Genomic DNA, 19586 nt, shown 5'->3' on the forward strand with positions numbered 1-19586 from the left:
GTGTGCTGACCCTGACTGGAGGCCAGGCGCCCACCAAAACTGCTATATTGCTCCACCTCCTCAGCTCCACCCCTGTTTCAGCCTTCAGGTGACTTGACTTGTAGAGTTACTCTGACTCTGCTGGCTTTATGTAATATTGGCACAGTAAATATGTTTGTGTCAGGGTATTTTCAGGATGATCTCCCTGCATGTAAAATGATCATTTAGGAGCGTAGGGCCTGTAGTCTCCAGTACCTCGATTCATTGGAAACATCTACAACTGCCTAGGACTCAGAATTTCCTCTGAGATCTGCTTTGGCTGCAAGTAATTTGATCAGGAATTGGAGGTGAAACGTCTTCGATACTGATTTCACCACAAATTCTGCCCTAAATGGAAAGAACGTGAAGGATCAACCAGAACGCTCTTAATTGCAACATGTGCATTTTAACTAAGAATCCTGCTAGGAAAGAAGCTGATGAGATAAACGAGGAGTTTGCCTTGGTTAATGAGGACTGGTTAGCGAGCAGTTAACCAGTCTGAATATCCATAAATCCGTGGTTCCTGATGGGATGCACCTGCAGGTGCTGAGGGAGCTGGCGCAAGTCACTGCTAGGCCACTCTGCATCATCTCTGGTAAGTTGAGGGAATCAGGAGAGGTGCCTGAGGAGAGCAATCTTCAGATGTTTCATCTTGGTTATTTTTGAATTCTTCATTTATCTTTTGTCTTGCAGCTAAATAAACAAAAAAGCCAACAAAAAAGCCAACAACAGAAACTTGTATCTTGTCTTTGTCACTGCCTCAAAGCTCCGAATCTGGAGTCCTTTGTAGCACCTTTCCCGGTGCTCTCTGCATGAAGTGGTTTGAAAGAGTATTTCCATGGAATTCAAGTGCCGTCATATTTTCAGTGGACTGGTAAAGGAGTAAAATAAGACTGTCTGTCTAGCATCCTGAGCTTTAAAAGTAACTAACGTAGAGCAGCCGCTACTAAACGTTAGTTTACTAAAAAAGCATTTATCCCCAGAGCAGCAACTGCCAATAGAGAGATTAAACTCAACTTCTTCACACAGATAAATGTGCTTTGGCAGAAGAGTAGAAGTGAAAAACCAAAACTAAAACACCCAACCCAACCCAACCAGTTCAAAAACAGAAAGGAAAAAACAAATCCTGGCAAGGTCACCCAGGCTCCAAAAAGAGGTATTTTCCCTACAAAATATGGCTTCGGTGCTTGAGTCTGAACCCATGTTTTTTGTTTCAAATTGAACAGCTTGGTTGGTGTGTCTGGCTATGGACACACAAATATTCTGCCTCCTTATTTATAAAAATTCTCTTTCTGTGTATTCACAGAAGCAAGTTCCCAGAAAGGTGTGTAAGCATCCACCAGACAAAAAATCATGTATCTCAGCTTCAAGCGCTCAGGTATCCTTTTCAAAAAGTTCTTGTCGGCTTCTGTGAAACAGTTGAAAAAGCTTCAGAACCTTTCCACACAAAATCAATCCCACAGAATCACACAGAATGTTAGGAGTTGGAAACGTCCATCCTGTCGGCACACAGACTCCAACCCATAGTCACCCACAATGGGTGTCCGGATCTGGCGGTCAGGGTACACACGAGGTCCATTCTTAGTCTAGGCATTCTAAGCAAGGTTTATACTGAGACAAGGACTTAGTCCTTGCATAGGAGCTGGGAGGAGATGCGACCAGAAGAAGTTAGTGGAGCACTGCCTCCCGTGAGAGGGACCCCACGCTGGAGCAAGGGAGGAGTGTGAGGAATCCTCCCCCTGAGAAGGAAGGGCCAGCAGAAACAGCTTGTGATGAACTGACCGCAAACCCCCTTCCCCATCTCCCCCTGTGCTGCTTCAGGGGGGAGGAGGAAGAGAAATCCTCAGTAAAGTTGAGCGCGGGAAGAAGGGACAAGTTGGGTGAGATGGTTTAAGATTTGGTTTTATTTCTCATTATCCTTCTCTGATTTCATTGTGTACTTTCTTGAAGGGTAGGGGGTGAATAGTAGGGAATACATGAGACGCATTTTGTTCTGTACTGAGGCTGTTTGTTAGGTGCTGAATGATCTCATCCTTATCTCAACTCCTAAGCCTCTCAATCAATATTTTCTCCCCGTCCAGCTGAGAAAGGGGGTGACAGTGTGACTTCAGTGGGCATCTGGATTCCAGGTGGTCTGAGACCTGGTTTCCAGTGGACGGAACACAGTTTCACCTAGTATGGTCTGTGACAGACGGTGACCAAGTACCCTTCTATGTTTAAGTCTGTAAAAGTTTTCTAAAAAAGCATCTACTCCTGGAGGAGCAACTGTCAATAGGGAGATTAAACTCAACTTCTTCACACAGGTAAATGTGTTTTGGCGGCAGAGTAGAAGTGAAAAACCTTCTTAAAGTTTTGGCTGGCCAGTTGAGAGGGTGAGAGCGGAGCGAGGCCTTTGGAGCTGGTGGCGTGCTCGGGGACTTGCACTGGGGCTGCAGCGCTTCTGGGCTGAGAACTACCAGCCAGGAAGGCCCCATGTGATATCCCTGAGCGATGGGTTCCAATCTCAGAGAGGGGTGGACCGAGACATCCCCAGTGACGGATTATGATGTCACCTAGCAACTCATTGTGACATCCATGAGCAATGGGCTGTGGCCAGGCATATAAAGCCAGGCGCCGAAGCTGACCAAGCCAGTCCGTGCCCCCACTCTGGCTGAGCACTTGGCAAAGTTGGAGTGTCGAGTGAGGACATTGGTGCTGGTGCCGTGCTCGTGGAGGGAGCTGTTTCCCGCAGCTCTCCGTTCCCGAACCCAGAACCTGAGAGGACTTTTCCCCAGCCCTGCTAGGATTTGGCGGCCAGGGAACACACGACATCCACTAAGAGCAGCAGAGGTGAGCGGGGAAGGGGACACCTCTCCTTGGGGAGCTGGGAGAGTTTCCTTCCTGAGGGACCTGGGCATTTCTTTAGCCCTCCGTGGCCCAGCCCACCGCAGAAACTCTGCTTCCAGCAGTAGGCTGAGAGCAAGATGGAGAGCCCCTCTGAAAGGCAAGCTCCAGCGCCTTGCATTTGTGTCTCAGCAGGACGCAGTGTAGCGTGCTGAAGAGACCATGAGTGAGACCACTGCTGCAAATGATGACAGCAGAAGCCAGTTGAACCAGCCAGGCCCAGCGGAGGAAGATGCAGTCTCTCAGTGCCCCATCTGCCTGAGAGTCATCAGGAAGGCCGCGTTTGTGGCCTACTGCATGCACAGCTTCTGCTTTGCATGCATCCGGCGCTGGACCAGCAGCAGTGCTACCTGCCCTGTCTGCAGGCAGGAAGTGGAGATCCTGCTGCACTCTGTGCAAGAGGAGGACGACTATGTGGAGTACATGGTCGGCGTTCCACCTGCCCTGCGCAGGACGAGCAGGCCTAGGACCACAACCAGGTCTCCGCAGCACGGCTACAACTTGCGGAGTCGGCCCAACAGCGGCCAACCCTCGGCTGGCACACGTGGGCCTGCGGGGACCAGCCGCCCGGAGAGGCAGAGCGCAGCTCCAGGGCGCTCCCGTGGCACCAGCCAGCAGGATCCCGCAGCTGGCCCTTCTTGATGGCACTCTGTAGCTGCAGACCCTCAGCATCCCCTTTTCTTCCTCCAATAAAACCTCATGAGGATTTATTTCCAGGGCAGGGGTGTTTCATGTGCGCAGAGAAACTCCCGGGGACTTTGGGCACAACCCCAGGGAGCCCCTCAGCCTGGTGTGGGAGAGACCGGAGCATTTCTTCCGGCCCTCCCCTGGCCAGCCAGTGAGCATGGCCTCTCTTCCTTATCTAGCCCAACACCTGCTGTTGCAGAAGTGGCTAGAGGGAGCTTCCCACCAGCGCCAGCTCCCCACAGTGCCCCTGGGCGCCCTGAATCCCGAGGGGGTGTCCCGGACCTAGCACAGCCATGCCGGTGGGTCGTGGCAGCCCCCAGCAAGACCCCGTTCCCACCCATGAGGAGCACATGGTGGGACAGGGCACAGGCAGGGCACAGCCTCCTCTGGGCCCTCCACTTGCAGCCAGGGCAGCCAACGGTCTCCTGGGGGGACGTGGCAACCCCCCCAGCTATGGGCACCCTTCACAGCCCCCCCCAGGAAGCCACTCCATCATCAGTGATACTGGGGGGCTGCCTGCGGGGCAAGCTGAAGCAGGGGCAGCTAAGCCACCGCTGGGGCACACACCAGGCCCTTGTGGCCCTCCCCTCCCCTTCCCGATCTACTAATAAAAGCAACTGTAAGCATGAAAGCTGTGACAAGTGTGAAAGTGATCCTGTTGTCCCAAAAGTGGGGTCGTTATGTGGGCTGCAGTATCACAGAATCACAGAACTCCAAGGCTGAAAAAGATTTCTAAGATCATTGAGACCAACCGTTCCTCTGCGATGCTAAAGCATAGCCCCAAGTACCTCATCTACCCTTTGTTTAAACACATGCGGGGCTGGTGACTCAACCACCTCCCTGGGCAGCCCCTTCCCGGCCCTGACAACTCTTTCAGTGAAAAGGTTTTTCCTAACACATAATCTGAACCTGCCCTGGTGCCGCTTTGTGCCATTTCCCCTTGAAAAGTATGCCGATATCCACACAGAGCAGAGGAACTGGATTTATTCCATGTCTGTGCAGAGATGGCGGCGAGGTGGGAATTCCACAAAGCGTTGAGGTTCGAAAGCCAGCCTGAGGAAAAGGACTTGGGGGTGCTCGTGGATGAAAAGCTGGACATGAGCCACCACTGTGCAGCTGGAGTCCCGAGGACCAAGCGCAGCCGGGGCTGCATCAAAAGAAGTGTGGCCAGCCCATGGAGAGAGGTGATTGTGCCCCTCTACTCTGCTCTGGTGAGACCTCACCTGGAATACTGCGTCCAGCTTTGGAGCCCTCAACCCAAGGAGGACAAAGACCGGTTGGAGCGCTTCCAGGGGAGGCCACAAATATGATGAAAGGGCTGGAGCACCTCTCCTGTGAAAAGAGGCTGAGAGGATTGGGCCTGTTCAGCCGGGAGAAGAGAAGGCTCTGGGAAGCTTTATTGGAAGCGGCCCTCGTATAGCTCGTATAAGAAAGCTGGGGAAGAACTGTTCGCAAGGGCATGTGGCAGTAGGAAGAGGGGTAACGATTTTAAGCTAGAAAAAGGTAGATTTAGCTTGGCTGTTAGGAAAAAACCTGGTCACTATGAGGGTGGTAGTTCAGAGGAACACTTTCCCCAAAGAGGTGGGGGAGCTCGTAGCCAGCATGGATGCAGCAGGAAGGAATGCTGTGTCTTGCACAGGGTGTCTCTCCCCCCCACAGGTCAGCAGAGAGCAGGGATGTGTTTTGGGCCATGCCACTTTGCTGTGAGAGCCAGGCCTGAGTCCAGGACACGCCCCCTGCCTCTGCTCTGCAAGGGAGCACAGGCGTCATCTTGGCTGGGCCCTGCACAGAGCCCTGTGCCCACAGAGGCCCTGCCAGCTGAGGTCAGCACCTGGCTGGCTCCGCTCCTGCTTTGACCAGCATGGTGACAGTCTGCAGCTCCTGACCCTCAGCATCCCCTTCCACTTTCAATAAAATGTCATCATGATTTCTTTGCTGTGCAGGTGTGTTTTATGTGCCCAAAGTAACCCTAGCTTTAGGGAACATGGGGTCTCAAAGCCTCGAATGATGAAATCGAAGACTCAATATCCAGTCTAGTTATTATGCACGTGTTCTTTACTGCAGAGCTGGGCAGACCGGACATCACTCCTCTTAATATGTTCTCCTTTCAAGGCAAAACTTCCTAAATTATAGAGACTGGTTTTACATATTCATCACATTTCTTTATAAAAAGTTGGGTTATTGAGATTATTTCCAAGAAGTCATTTATATTAACTCCTCTCAAACAGAACATGTGCAGTGATGTTCAGTTGGTCTTCCAATCCTCAAGGTGTCTCAGTATTTCTACCAATCTCATTGACTTTGCTTTTGCATCACACCTCTCCTCCCAAATTTGAGATATTCTCTTAAATTCACCAAGTTCAACATGGGAAATATCACAGTCCTGTACTTAGTGATAGAAAAGTTTCTGACTGTGAAGAACAGGCAAAAAGTAACAAAGAAATGGTGGGAATGATGAGTGCAAGGCATTGCATTCAAGCGTTTGTCTTCTCTTGCCTTTGCAAGATGATGAAGAAAATATAATGGGGAAGTAGAGATGTCCCAGATGATTCAGGGTGTGTAGAGATCTCCACTTTGTAGATCCAGCAGCAGTGGGCAGCTGTGGATAAGGGCATTCAGGACAGTTCTCCTTGTTTGATGGGAATTATTTCAGGATGACATGCATCAAAATGGGAATATACTGACTAGTTTCTCCCTCCCCAGCTTCTACACTATTAAATCTCCCCAACCACTGCTGCTTGGAGAAAAAGCAGCTTCATGGCAGAGGGACCATGCCACAGGTGCTTGCTGCAAGTATCTCTGGCCACTGAGAGGGAGCAGAGAGGGATACAAACTCATTTTCCTGGGAAACAGCTCTAGAGGCACTAGAGTGCAAGCACTGGAATAGCTGCAGACGTGCTGTGTTGAGTTAGGTATAATCTGTGGGGATGTAAAAAGCATCTCCAGGCAGCATGATCCCCCTCCTTGCTGTACACACACAGCTGCATAAAGGGAGGGCTTGCATTTGTTTCTGTGCAAGGAAAGGGTCTGAGTGCCTGTGACTGTGAGTCCCAAGCAAAGTATCCAGCACTTCTGTATTTGGATTTACTGACCCAGCACTGAGCCAATTTGGCTCCTGGAGACTGGAGAATCAGACGAGGAAATGCACTTTGCTGTCCTGGTGGGAAGCTGGTTTGATGCCTTATTACAGTAATTGCAAAATCCATCCGTCATTGCTGACTGACTCCAAGACTTCATCCTCTTTCACCCTCTGCTCAGGAAGGACAGGCAGCCTATTTTAACGATGCTCACAGAAAAGTCTTTTGGCTTTGTTTATTCCGGGCTGTGTCTTTGGGCATCCTTTTTCCTGTCCTATGTTAAAGGTAAGCTCATTTGTGATTGTTCAGTGGGAGGGTGTGTGTGTGTTTGTTTACTTCCTGGGGTTTTTGTTTTGTTTTTCTTTTTTTCTAAACACTAGTCACAACCTACCCGAACTCTTTTCAGAAAGACCTGTAACTGCTTGTACTTTGAACTTTGTTAGGGTCAGTGCTTGCACTACTCTGTTTTATCATCAGTTTGATTAGGTTTGTGGATCTTACAGTGCTGGGTGTCTTTGAAAAGGTGTGGATCTTTTTTAATAAGAAGTGATGCACTTTCTCATTCAGAAATTAATTGAAATTATTGCATTTCAAAAGGAATATGTTCTTGCTCTCCTTTAAAAATCTTAACATATCAGTGTTTATTTGGGAATGAGAAATTACAACACCAGGCTGGACAGAATAGATGTGAGAACCCTGTAATTGTGAGGTTAAAGTGGTGTTCTACAAAGAAATATTACCAGAAGAAAATTCTTAACTGTTTTGTTTCTATGCATCATTTGGGAAGATTTATAGCTGCATGAATACATAAATTTAGAAATCTGCATTTTTCCCTCTAACCTTCAGTATGCTTAACAAAAACCTGTCCAGGCAGTGATGAGTATAAATTGGAAATGCCTACTATAAATAATAATGCACTTCTGTAGTCTAAGGTGTCACCTGCTACCAAGATTATCTTCTGAAGTTTCAGGATGTTAAAAACAAAAGTAGGAACAGTGTGATTCTTCCAAAATGTAGAGGACTGCAAAGCTAACAGTAAAGAATTTTTAAATGAGAAAGGAGGTAGAAACAACCAGAGTCTTGAAAGATGTTCAGGATTCTACACAAAATGTACTTTTATTGCTCCCTAACAGCTTGTGATATGAAACATGCATGCCTGCAGCAACTATAAATTCTAAAACTGAGTCTTTCAGGTGTGAGGGAGCATGTCATGTTACCCATGATTTATGCATGGAGAAACAAGGGTCGTCTTTTTAAAGTAGAGAAAGTGGTCTGCATATTTCAGAAGTGCAGGGACATAGGAAATACATATATGTGATGTTGCACAGGACTATTCATGCCATGCAAACAATTCTTTCATTATTTTATCTGAATCTGCAAAACATCCATGTATTTAATTATTACAGCTCCACATTTCAGTTGCCTAATGTGATATTGCAGGAAAATCTTTCCCCATCTTGCTAAATTAAGGATCTTGTTATCATTTTTTAAAGACATTTCTGTGCTACTCCAGGAGCTGAACTAACCAGGTAATGTCAGCTAGTTATGACTCCCTTTCTGTGCAATCCCATTTTGAGCAGTTGCCTAAACACTGCCTTTTAAATACTGAGTAATCACTAATTCATCAAGGGAAATGCTTAGTTTCTCTGAGCAACACATGAAGATGCACACTGCTTTTATAAATAATTCAGAGGATTTTTTGTTAGGCACTTTTACCAGTAGTTTACAAGTATGCACTTTTACAGGCAACTGCTAAAGCAGAATAAAATGAACCTCTGATTAAGGTGGTATATATTTGACTTCTACTTTGTGAACTTTTTTTAATAAAAGGAAATAAAAAAAAGCCTCAGAAATTGTGCAGTTGGGGCAGAAGATGAAAAGGTCAAGATGATCTTAGCATGTTATCAGTAGCAGAGACTTTTAATAGTAAGGTCCAAAGGGCTTCCCCTAGGATTCCTCAGTGCACCCACATGGAAGTCACAGCAAATCCATTATAACTACCATCAGTCTCACATAGTGCTGAGTTGTTTCAAGAGAATTCATAACAATTTCTCAGCTACTGAAAACTCCTGAAAAGCAGGGCTGCTTGACATGAAAGTTGTGAAAAAAAGCCATGAAGAACTTTGTAATGTTTTCCAGTTCTTTCCACAAATCTTTGCTCCAACTTTACTCCACTTGCACAAATGGTAGGAGCCCTGACAGATAATTTTGTTATGCGAGTTCATTGCAGTCCTCATTCCTGAAAAATTTGGAGGTAGTGATGCTTGGCTGGGCCATGGGATCTAGGTAAAGTTACAAAACTGGATCTCAGTCTTCCTGTATCTTAGACGATATCTCTCAGAGACAGACATCCCTTCCAGGTCAGGTGCCATCCCTCAGAGAGCACCCATAGGGTGATAGGACCCTGTGAGTCCCAGCAGCCATATAACAGCCTTAGGTAGGAGGGACTTGAAAACCCTGCTCCAGGGGGAGAATGGAAGACAGCGACCACGCCCAGTCCTGCTCATCTCTCTGAGCATGGTAGAGTCTGGGAGTCAGGGTGCAGACAACCTTGCAAGCCAGTTCTCCTGAGAAACTTGTTCCAGTGACCACATGGGCACTTAGCCTCTCTGAGGAGCATCATCTCTGAGCACTTTTCTAGTCTCTAGGCAATGAATTCATTCCAATTCCTTTTCTTTAAGTGAGGTCACTAAACACCACACATTGCAGAGTCAGACTTTGTTTCTTTGCTCTGTAGCCTGACATCAGGTCATACTCTGACCATGTGGTTTTGAAAAGCTCAACAAAGTCAAAGGTAGGTTGAGGATGGAGCTCCTCCTCTGCAATCTGGTGGGAATGTAAGTACTCAGCAATACAGGAGAAATCCAATGGCAGGGGATGCTGCAAGTGATCTAACCAGCTGAAATATGTAAATTACAAAGTAACTCAGCCTGACTTGGTGTACCCAGTGAGTGCAAAATGACTTTTCTTTGGCTCATTCACAATATGAACTTGAATTTGTGCACTACACTCATTTTATGATTTCTGACAGCTTTGCTGATTTAGATGGACTTTGGTGATCACATCAGAACACAATTAGTGATCTCTAGAAGCAGACCCTTACAAGGATACTGTTCTTAGTTCACTTCCATGCAAGCAGGTGCTGTTTCTACAGTGTCAGTAGCATTGGCAAGACAGTCTCAAAAGGCCAAATACTGCTGCCACCTATAGTTTCTCTAATGCAAACTAAGATGACATGAGTTTAGAGATCTGTGTAGCTGGAAGAACCAAGGCTGGTAAAATAAATAAATAATTTAAATATTAAAATACCTATATATGGAGTCTCAGCTTTAGTCCCCAGCTGGGTAGGACTGATGGAACTGCAATGTGCTGTTGGTCAAACACCAAAGAGACCATTGAATACATGTGAGAAGTCCTGTGCCTTAACAGACTACAATGTAAATGGTAATTTAGGTGGTTGGCAAAGGAGGTCGCATTTAAATCTTATAAATGCTACCGAACTAGAACCAGGTGTTAACATCAGATCATTTAGAATCTTTCATATACTTAATTTGAGGTCTAAAGGTCTCATTCCTGAGTGATACAAAGCTCACTCAAAGATAACAATGCAGACGACACAGGTTCAAAATAGAACAAATATGAGGAAAACCATTGCTTGCACAAGTAGTTGTTTTCTTCCATATTGGCTAAAAAGAAGCCACACATGCAACTTGCAGAGATGGCAAATTACTGCCAGAGACCTGCCATTACTATACCATCTGGGAGCACAGATATCAGAGTCTGGTCACTCTGGATGCTGAGAGTGTGCTAAGGCATCACATCTGCATGGAGTCAGATGGGATTGAATGTACTTGTCACAGCACATGTCTGTTTGTAGGTGTGACTCTGCTCTGTGGTCAAGAACACTAGTGCAGAAATATATGCCAACACATTTAAGACATTCAGGCAGAGTTCTAGGCAAATCTCTGAGATTTCCCGTGAGTTACTGTCTGCTACAGTAACTTGCTGTACATTCTTGTCTCTTGAGATTGACTTTTCAGTTCAATGAAGCAGACTTCATGTTCAGGTACTAATCTTCAATGTGCATTCACTGACACAGCTCTAAGGCAGCTCTGTATTATCTTAGCCATAGCTGTAACTGTGGAGCTGGCTCACGCTTGTAAGAAGTTGCCAGGCTCCAGGAAACTTGGAGGTATTTGCATGTACATCTGCTGATAGTGATACAAGCTAAATCTTCTTGTTGTTAACTCTCCTCAAATCTCACTAGAAAAAGTGGAAAGGACCAGAGAAAGTATCCAGGACCTGACATCACCAACACCTATTGTTACATGCATGTATTTGTATAGCCCTCTCTACATGTAGGGAGGGTTCCAGAAGCAGATACAGTGCGCAGAAAGTAGTATCCATCTGGTCTTTGGGATCATGCCAGATGGTGCCTTGGGAGCCTTTAGACTTGCTGTAGGGCAGAGAACCTTCTCATGATCTCAGAGCAGAAGTTCCCATTCCAGGCACAGGATTCATGTCCTAAAGATCTTTTTTCTCTTTGTTCTCCTGTGGAGGAAAACATCAGTTAGTGATAGTGATAATGTCCTGAACAGAGCTGTAGTCCAGAATTTAATTTGCATGTCACAAGCAAGGAGGGAGATTTAAAGTCTCTCCAGCTCTAGGCTGTGATTAAAACTACTTCCATCACTCCTGACATGGATGTTCAAGGATGCTTGCTGCCTAGAGATCCTGCATAATCTAATTAAGGAAGAAAGCAAATCTGCTTGAGACAGGTAGTGCTAGCACTGGAAATCAGTAGCATCCATGGAAATGAAAAAGGTGGATAGGAGTTTATTGCTGTTCTGGAACACACTCCTGAGCAAATTTGGCTTGAAGAAAAAGTTTTCCTTTTTCTGCATTGGTACGTTCTGCATTGATCAAATCAGCTAGTAATAAGGCTGAGACCAGATCCACATGACGTGTTTCAAAATAAGTCTTCCTACCTGGGACTCACCATTAAGTCAGTAATTTGCAATGTCAAATGAACTTGTAGTCAGGATGAGTACTTATGCATGTCGCATGTCAACAGTAAGGTGCAGGTGACTGTCCTGCCTTGCTATCAATCTGCTTTGCTCAGTTAGCAAAGCTGTGGTTAACGGAGCATTGAAATAACTGTCTCCAATTCTTATCACCTTCCAATAATGGCTATCTTTGATACTTACTGCATTCCATAATGCTGCAGAGAAAGCCACAGTCCTCATTTCTGTCCTTAGTGCAACAGAGATTTGTACAGAAAAAGAACTCAGAGGGAAGGGCAAGGCTTAAGGAGTTCTGAATTCTCACTGAGGACCTGTCACAGTTTTGCATAGCTGTGCTGCCGAGATAGCTTCTGCAAGCAGCAGCTAGAGCTTCTGCAAGCCCCAGACTGTACAAACATTGGCCAATTCAAGGCCAGAGTTGCTGCTGCCAATTGGTGATGGTCACAGCACCTCTGTGAATCACATATAGGAGAAAAAAACCTGCAGGCAGACGCATTTTGCCACCAGAGAAGGGAGTGAGAAGATGTAACAGGCTGTGCAGACCTGAAGGAGAAAGCGGGAGGAAGAATGAGGCACTGCGTGTGCTGACACGAGAGATTCCCCTGCAGCTCATGGAGAAGACCAGGGTGGAGCGGGTGTCCCCTCACAGCCCATGGATAAGGACGGGGAGCAGAGACATCTGCAGCCTGTGGAGAGATTGATTCATGCCTCAGCAGTTTGCCAGGGGACTTGTGACTTTGCGGGGGACCAGGCCGGGGGAGTCTGGGCCTGAATGTCGGCACCTGTGGAAGGGAGTCCTGCTGAGAGGCCTGTGATGAGGCGATGACTCCCCGGTGGAGAGGACTCATGCTGAAGAAGTTCGTGGATACGATGTCTCATGTGGGTGGGACACCATAGTGCTGTAGGGGAAGGGTGTTTGTGTGTGTAATGCCCCGCCCAACTAAGATGGAAGACAACTCAAGAGAAAAGGACTGGAAATCCCCATTCCTCATTCCCTGCCCCTCCCTGTGCCACGATGGGGGGGAAGATGGGAGCGAATTTATGATTAAAGTCAAGTGTGCAAAGAAGGAAGGGGTGGGGAAAGTAGAAGTCTTAAGATCTGGAGAAGGAAAGCAGCTTGTGAGGAACCACCGGAACCCCACTCCCCATTCCCTGCCCCTCCCTGCGCCATGTTGTGGGAGGAAGATGGGAGTAAAATCGTGAATGAAGTTAAGTCTGCTAAGAAGGGAGGGGTGGGGGGAAGGTGCTTTAAGACCTGGCCACACTTCTCATTACCCTACTCTGGTTCACTGGGTGTGTAGCTGTAGTAGTAATAAATGAGTTTTCATTTCTTTATTCTGTATTGAGTCTGTTTTGCCCATGACACTAATTGGAGAGTGATCCCTCTGTCCTTATCTCAAGTCCCAAGCCTCCTGATATATATTTTCTCCTCTTTTCAGCTGAAAAGGGGAATGAGCGAGCAGCTTGGTGGGCATTTGGCCTCTAGCCAGGGCCAAACCACCACAGGACTCCAGCAGAATAAAGCCAGCTTGCAAATTGGTCTGACAAGGCTGTTGACTGTGTTCCCTGAAGCTCAGCTGTGGCTATGTGGAAAAGAATCTGTTCACTTAGATCTTGAACAGGGCAACAAGGATGGTGAAGGGTCTGGAGGGGAAGTGTTATGAGAAGAGGTTGAAGTCCCTTGGTTTGTTCAACTTGAAGAAAGGGAGACCGAGAGGAGACCTCATCATGGTCTGTGGCTTCCTGACAAGGGGGAGTGAAGGATCAGCTTCTGATCTCCTACTCCCTGTGGTGACCAGGCATAGAACCAGAGGGAACAGTATGGATTTGGGGAGATTAGAGTTGAATATTAGGAAGAATTCTTTACTGAGAGGGTGGTTGGGCGCTGGAACAGGCTCTCCAGGGAAGTGATCACAGCACTGAGCTTGACTGAGTTCAAGAGCATCTGGACAATGCTCTCAGTCACATGGTCTGACTTGGCTGGCCCGGTGTGGAGCCAGGAGTTGGACTTGATGATTTGTATAGGTCCCTTCCAACTTGGGTATTCTTGTATTCTGCGATTCTATGATCTCCACCATGCCAGGTGAGAAAATTTAAGTTGTAAATTGGAAAAGATATGTTTGTAGTAGCTTGGATGAGAGTATCTGACCTATACACTATAAACTGGTATCTGACCTATACACTATAAACTGGTAGAATAATTTGTCTGGAAGAGACCTCCAGAGGTCATTCTCAGAGCAAGCATAGTTCTAGTATGTTGATTCTTGGGCAGTCAGACTAGGAAGATCTTCAGGGATGGTGGTCTCCCCTGTAGTGGCTACTCTATAGATATAAAACTGCTCCCCTGATACAGAAAATACATTCCATAATTATCCATCTTGTGCTTTTTTGGTGATATTTCTCATCTTGAGTCTGCAAAGGGGCAAAGCAGGTCATAACAAATGATGAATTGCATTGCCTTGAATATTGTGTCATTTTAGAAAAGTCATCATCAAACTGAAATCTAGTTTTGAGTAGCTGTAACAATAGGAAGAGGAGATGAGATAAAAAATGAAATAAATGTTAGACAGTTTGCACTTGTCAGTATTTCAAGTGGCAAATGTGCAGCAACTTCCAACTAGATACATTTTCGTTCAGGCTTCACATACAATTCATAAAAGGCAACTGGACAGCTTCAGGAGTTCTAAGCAAAAAAAATAAAAACAGCTATCCTGCGACAAACTCTCTGCAGCAGTGTTTGGTTCAAGGGCTAAGCCTTCTAATGTAATCTCCAAATGTATTTACATGTTGCTTGACAATGACAATGAGAGGGCAGGATGATAAAGGGTAGATCAAATGGGAACAGGTCTATGGGTAAGGAGAGGAGACATCCTTCTTCTGAGGAGACCTCTTCCTAAGTACGCAAATAATTTTCATTTTGGGTCAGAATGCTCTAGCAGATTCAGGAAGTCTGTATGCTGGGAAATACACGAGGGCAGGCTAGGCAGCATAGGGTCATTTTCTGCTTTTCCAGCCATATTTGGTCCCTTTTATAGACCAAGAATCCCACAACTGCAGGCATTGCTACTGTATTGCAAGATGATTGTCATACTCCACTTGGACATGTAGGACACCAGTTTTTGTTTTAATTTTGCTTTGTTTACTCTGACATAATTCAGAAACATTAGACTGAAGTTACCAAAGCTTTAAATCAACAAAGTTAAGACAAAATCAGGTCCCCAGATTATCATTGTCTGGAAGACCTAATTTTCACTATAGTTCATTTCTGTTCTTAGGATCAGTGACACATCCAATGCAGATTTGGCTGGCAGGTGCAGCAAGGAGGCCATATCCCTACTGATCCCAGAACTCAGGGCCTGTGCCTGAGGAGGACATATTAGCATCCAGCATTCTGAAAACAGACAAATCAAGGATAACTGATACTGAACTGTCACTGAGACCTTGTGACGTTCAGAGTCTGCAGGAAAATAAAAAACCAAGCTGTAAACTTCATGACACAGACCATGCTCAGCCATTTTATATGCAAATAAGCAAATCTAGGCTGAATCAGCCAAAACAAAGTTCTTCTTAGAATTTTAAATGTCCTAGGTCAGATCTCCTCAGACCTTGTTTGATTGTTCACAATTCTAATTTGCTCACAGCTACTCATTTACCTCATCAAGATGGTCTTAGAAACAGCTTTTGTCTTCAGTATAAAATAAGTTTGGAATTTCTGAGCAAAATGCTGGGAATTCTAACCCTGCTGAGAATTTTCATTCCTTTATTTACTGAGCCCTTTGCCTTTGAAGACCTGGATCACCAAAGGCTCAGACTTCTTTCCCTAGGAAAAAAAATCAGTCATTAGCAGCCACTTTGGCTGCCAAACCCTTCAAACTATGACAAGCCAGGTAGCAGCACTATGTCTTTCACATAGTCAAACAGCAAGTTCAGCCTGACCTAGTGAAAGCTCAGCAGTGCAGCTTAAAGCAGGGCTGAGTCTCATCTATAGATGTCTTAGGTAAGTTTTGCTTTCCAGTTCAGGTACTAAGCACTGAAAAGGAGGACAAATAACCAGCCATTACAGATGTAGTCAAAATTTCAATCAGGGGTAGCCCACAACACTTTTACAGGGCTCTAACACCAAGTTTCACATCAGCCAGCATCTGAGTTTCTGACATTGGAATGACAAGCTTTCAACTTTCTCTGCATTCCCAGATCCATGTTTACCTTGGACATTTGTTCCTTGCCTGTCCCTTGCAGCCAGTGCAGCTTTCACTTTGCTCACATACAACAGCTGAGGCTTGAGTGATGCAGGAAGTAGTCAGGAGGAGCAATCATGAGCCTTGTCTATTGCATTCTTGGTACCTCTGCTCCTTAGCATTGCTATGTAAGTACAGCTGGCAGGTTGGTAAGGCAAACGTTCATTGTTCAGGAAACTAGCCATCCCTGAGATCATAACCATTGCCACTGGCCAGCACTGCAGAGAGAGGAGGGGGAAGAATCACTGCTATATCTTTGGACACACTAGGTGCTTTGTTTCTACAATATTATTTTCTGCAATAGTTCCACTCAAATCTGTCCTCTGCATTTCCCAGAGAAGTTAAAAAATACCACTGCTGCTTTGGTAGCATCACGCTGAGGAAATGATTATGAGGCAAGATCCTTCCCTTAGATCAGAATTGTGAGAAAAGGAACAAGCTTTTTCTGCCTAGTAAAGGCATATCTGTGACAAAGCAATAGCTCTTTGGAGAACTAAAGATTTTTATCTTTGTTGTCTTCGTGTCCTGGGGACAACATGACTTATCTTTCTCTTCCTGGGAGGTTAATTTATCTTCATTCTCTTCCAGGGTCCTGTTAGCCCTACCATAGCTTCTTTCCAATTATTTTGGGAAGTTTTCAGGGTAGGAAGCAGAGCCTGAAGACCTGTATTGCACAGTAAACTGAAGATTTCATTGCAGGTTATCTGCACTGGGTTTAGAGGGAAAAAACACCTCTTTCTTTCTATCCCCTTACGAGCCCTAATCAGACTTGCCTATGTTTCCACTGAAACCATTGTTACAGTTGTTTGTCCACATATGCCTCTACTAGATTGGAGGTCTCCACATATTGCCTGGCATGCTGTTAACAGCGCTTTTTGGGAAGGTACAGATTCCCTGTGTCCCCTTTCAGGACGTCTGTGAATGCTGCGCAGGTGCCATGGGTACCTCATAGACAGCACTTGGTTAGAAATATTCATAGTGTTTTCCCAAGGTGGGTTTTCACTTTGTTAACTGGTTTAGGTGCTGAAACATGTACTGATGAAGTGATGCAACAAGTGGGAGAAGAGAGTCCAGAAGCCCACTCTTGTACACCCATGACCATATATCACTGGTATCTCACTTTTGTCATATGATTTTGTTTCTTTCCAGTGCCTTCCATCACTGCTCCTCCCTACAGATCCCAGTATGGCTGGTGAGAGTCATCTTCAGACAGCCACAGCTCTTTGTAACATGCTTAGCAATGGAAATTCCGTTTCTCACCATTGCTTCAGCTCCTTTCTCTTGTGCTCCTCTGCATCTAACATTGAAGTGATTAGAGATGTATTGCATGAAGCTAATGTAAACTAGCCAATGATGTTTCTGACCTGAAACAATGAGGCAGTTTAGATAACTATCCTACCTCTGAGAGGTACCCCACTGTTAGTATCTTAGTGTATGTTTCTTCACCTTACACACACATCTCAGCTTTTAAAATATCTGCACCAAGCCAGCACGACCAAAATATAATCCCATCCTTTCATTATGTAATGGCCTATATTCTCTTTTTAGCATGGTGTCATGTGCCTGAAGTCTTTGAGATGAAACCTTTCCTCACATGCCCTTTAATACCCTTCTCTGCTGCAAGCTCTTTATCTGCTATGAAAGAACAGAAATGACCAATATCAGGAAGATTAGGTCCTTTTTGCTTAGGAAAACCTGGCATTTCTCACATTCCTATGGGTGTCTAATAAGTTTTGTGTGTAAGATGCAGAAACAATCTGCATAGTGAGAGCCAAAGATTAAAGTCAAAGATTACCCAGAAGGGAAGTAGATTAAAAAGTGGTTTTAAATGACAGTGGTATTCAAAGACACAGCACACAAGTACACAGACAGAGACACAGACATACACAGATTTGAGACAGCTGATATGATTCTATTGTTTCTTACATGAGTACTCTTCCCTGAATGTGTGATGACATACCTTTTAAATCAAGGGACACTGAAAGAAACAATGTATTTGCAGCTACAGATAAAAGCAACAAAGCTGCACATAAGAACAAAAGCAGATGGGACACATCTGTGTCTCTGGGGATTAAGTGACATATGGCAGTGACATACTTTACATTCTCAGAAATCTGCAATACCGAATAAGGTTGGTGGGGTTTTATACCTACCAAAGCATTAGAACATGCCATGTTTTGTTTTTTTTTAAGAGTTGTTGCCATTCAGGTTCTTTTTGCTGATGAAGTTCTGTGTGAAACAGCCTCCTTTTTCTCTGATACTACTCCTGTTACTTCTCCCGTAATTCATAATTGCATATAGTGTGTGTGTGTGTGTGTGTGTGTCTTCCTGTAATCATTATTTTTGCATTCCCCAAGAAATACCTAAAAATCCCTGTAAGACTACCATGATAAGCTAAAAGAGAAAATAAACAACAGAAGATGAACTATGGCAGAAGAGTCTGCAGGTCATTAGGAAAATACTCTGAAGCTCTAGGTTTTAGCTGTGATATCCATAGGTTTTCCTAATGGGTTTATGATCATTAAGTGTTCCAATCATAAAAAGATTGTATACAATCAGTACCCAACAAAATATAACAGTATTTCTCTGCATAATGATACTGTTTTCCAAATAAGACCAAAACTCCTCCAATTTCTTTTATAAAACAGTAAAATGAACAAACAAGCAAACTATCCAAAAAACCAAAAAGAGGGAATGTGGCAGAGTAGAAAACCAGACAAGAAAAAAAATACGTAGATGTGGTGAAATACCTGCAGAAGGTATAAGGGGAGTGAGTAAATACCACAGCCACAGTATTACTGCAGTTAAGGACCTTTTTTGAAGTAGCAGGAGACAAAATATTTAAAAGCACAAATGTGATGGACCAGGAATATGCTAGTGGCTTTCTATAATGGAGTAATTGCTTTGGTAGACAAGGGAAGAGCTATGGATGTCATCTGTCTGGGCTTTTGCAAGGCTTTTGACATGGTCCCCCAAAACAGCCTTCTCTCTAAGTTGGAGAGATACGTATTTTGTGGATGGACTGTTCAGTGTATAAGGAACTGGCTGAGTGGTCACATCTACAGTGTGGTGGCCAATGGCTCAATGTCCAGATGGGAGACGGTGACAAGCAGTTTTCCCCAAGGGTCCTTTTCCTCAGGGCTGCTTGCCAGCACATCATCTCCTAACCTGTGTGGGTAACAGGGGTTGACCTGACCCAGGTGCAGTACCCTGCACTTTGATTTTTGCTCCTATATGTGATTCACAGAGGTGCTATGACCATTGCTGATTGGCTTGGCCTTGGTCAAAAATGAGTCTGGCCTTGAGTTGGCTGGTGTTTAGTCTGTCAGGCCTGCAGAAAGCTTCTAGCTGTTTCTTTTCACCAAAACCCAGCCACACAAAACTACAACAATCAATTAATAATTTGTGTAAGGCTTAAGCTTCTGCCAGAAGAAGTGAGCAATATCTCTCTCCAAAAATTTCAAGAATTATTAAAATAAAATACTATGAGCCAGGGATGGAATGGTAATAAATATAGATACTGTGGCAGAAAACCTCTTGGAAATCCATGTCCTTCCACGTACGCTCCTGTTAATATTTCATTATTTATTCTCTATTGTGAACAGCAAGCCATTATGTGGTCCATGCCAAGGATGCTTTGTGGAGAAGCTGACCATTTC

At 45.0% G+C, this 19586-nt stretch overlaps 1 protein-coding gene across 1 annotated transcript in view; it reads left to right on the top strand.

The window, feature by feature from the left end:
- Positions 1–6871: 6871 nt before the first annotated feature.
- Positions 6872–19586, top strand: part of LOC311203876 (neuronal acetylcholine receptor subunit alpha-7-like) — a gene marked incomplete at both ends in the record, with an annotated part of 64239 nt that continues 51524 nt past the window's right edge. The window contains one exon of the mRNA XM_084278663.1: positions 6872–6950. Within this exon, the coding sequence (XP_084134789.1) occupies positions 6872–6950 (79 nt within the window). The remainder of the gene's footprint in view (positions 6951–19586) is intronic.

This window comes from Gallinula chloropus, assembly GCF_964237585.1.
Source record: "Gallinula chloropus genome assembly, chromosome: Z".
Lineage (NCBI taxonomy): Eukaryota > Metazoa > Chordata > Aves > Gruiformes > Rallidae > Gallinula > Gallinula chloropus.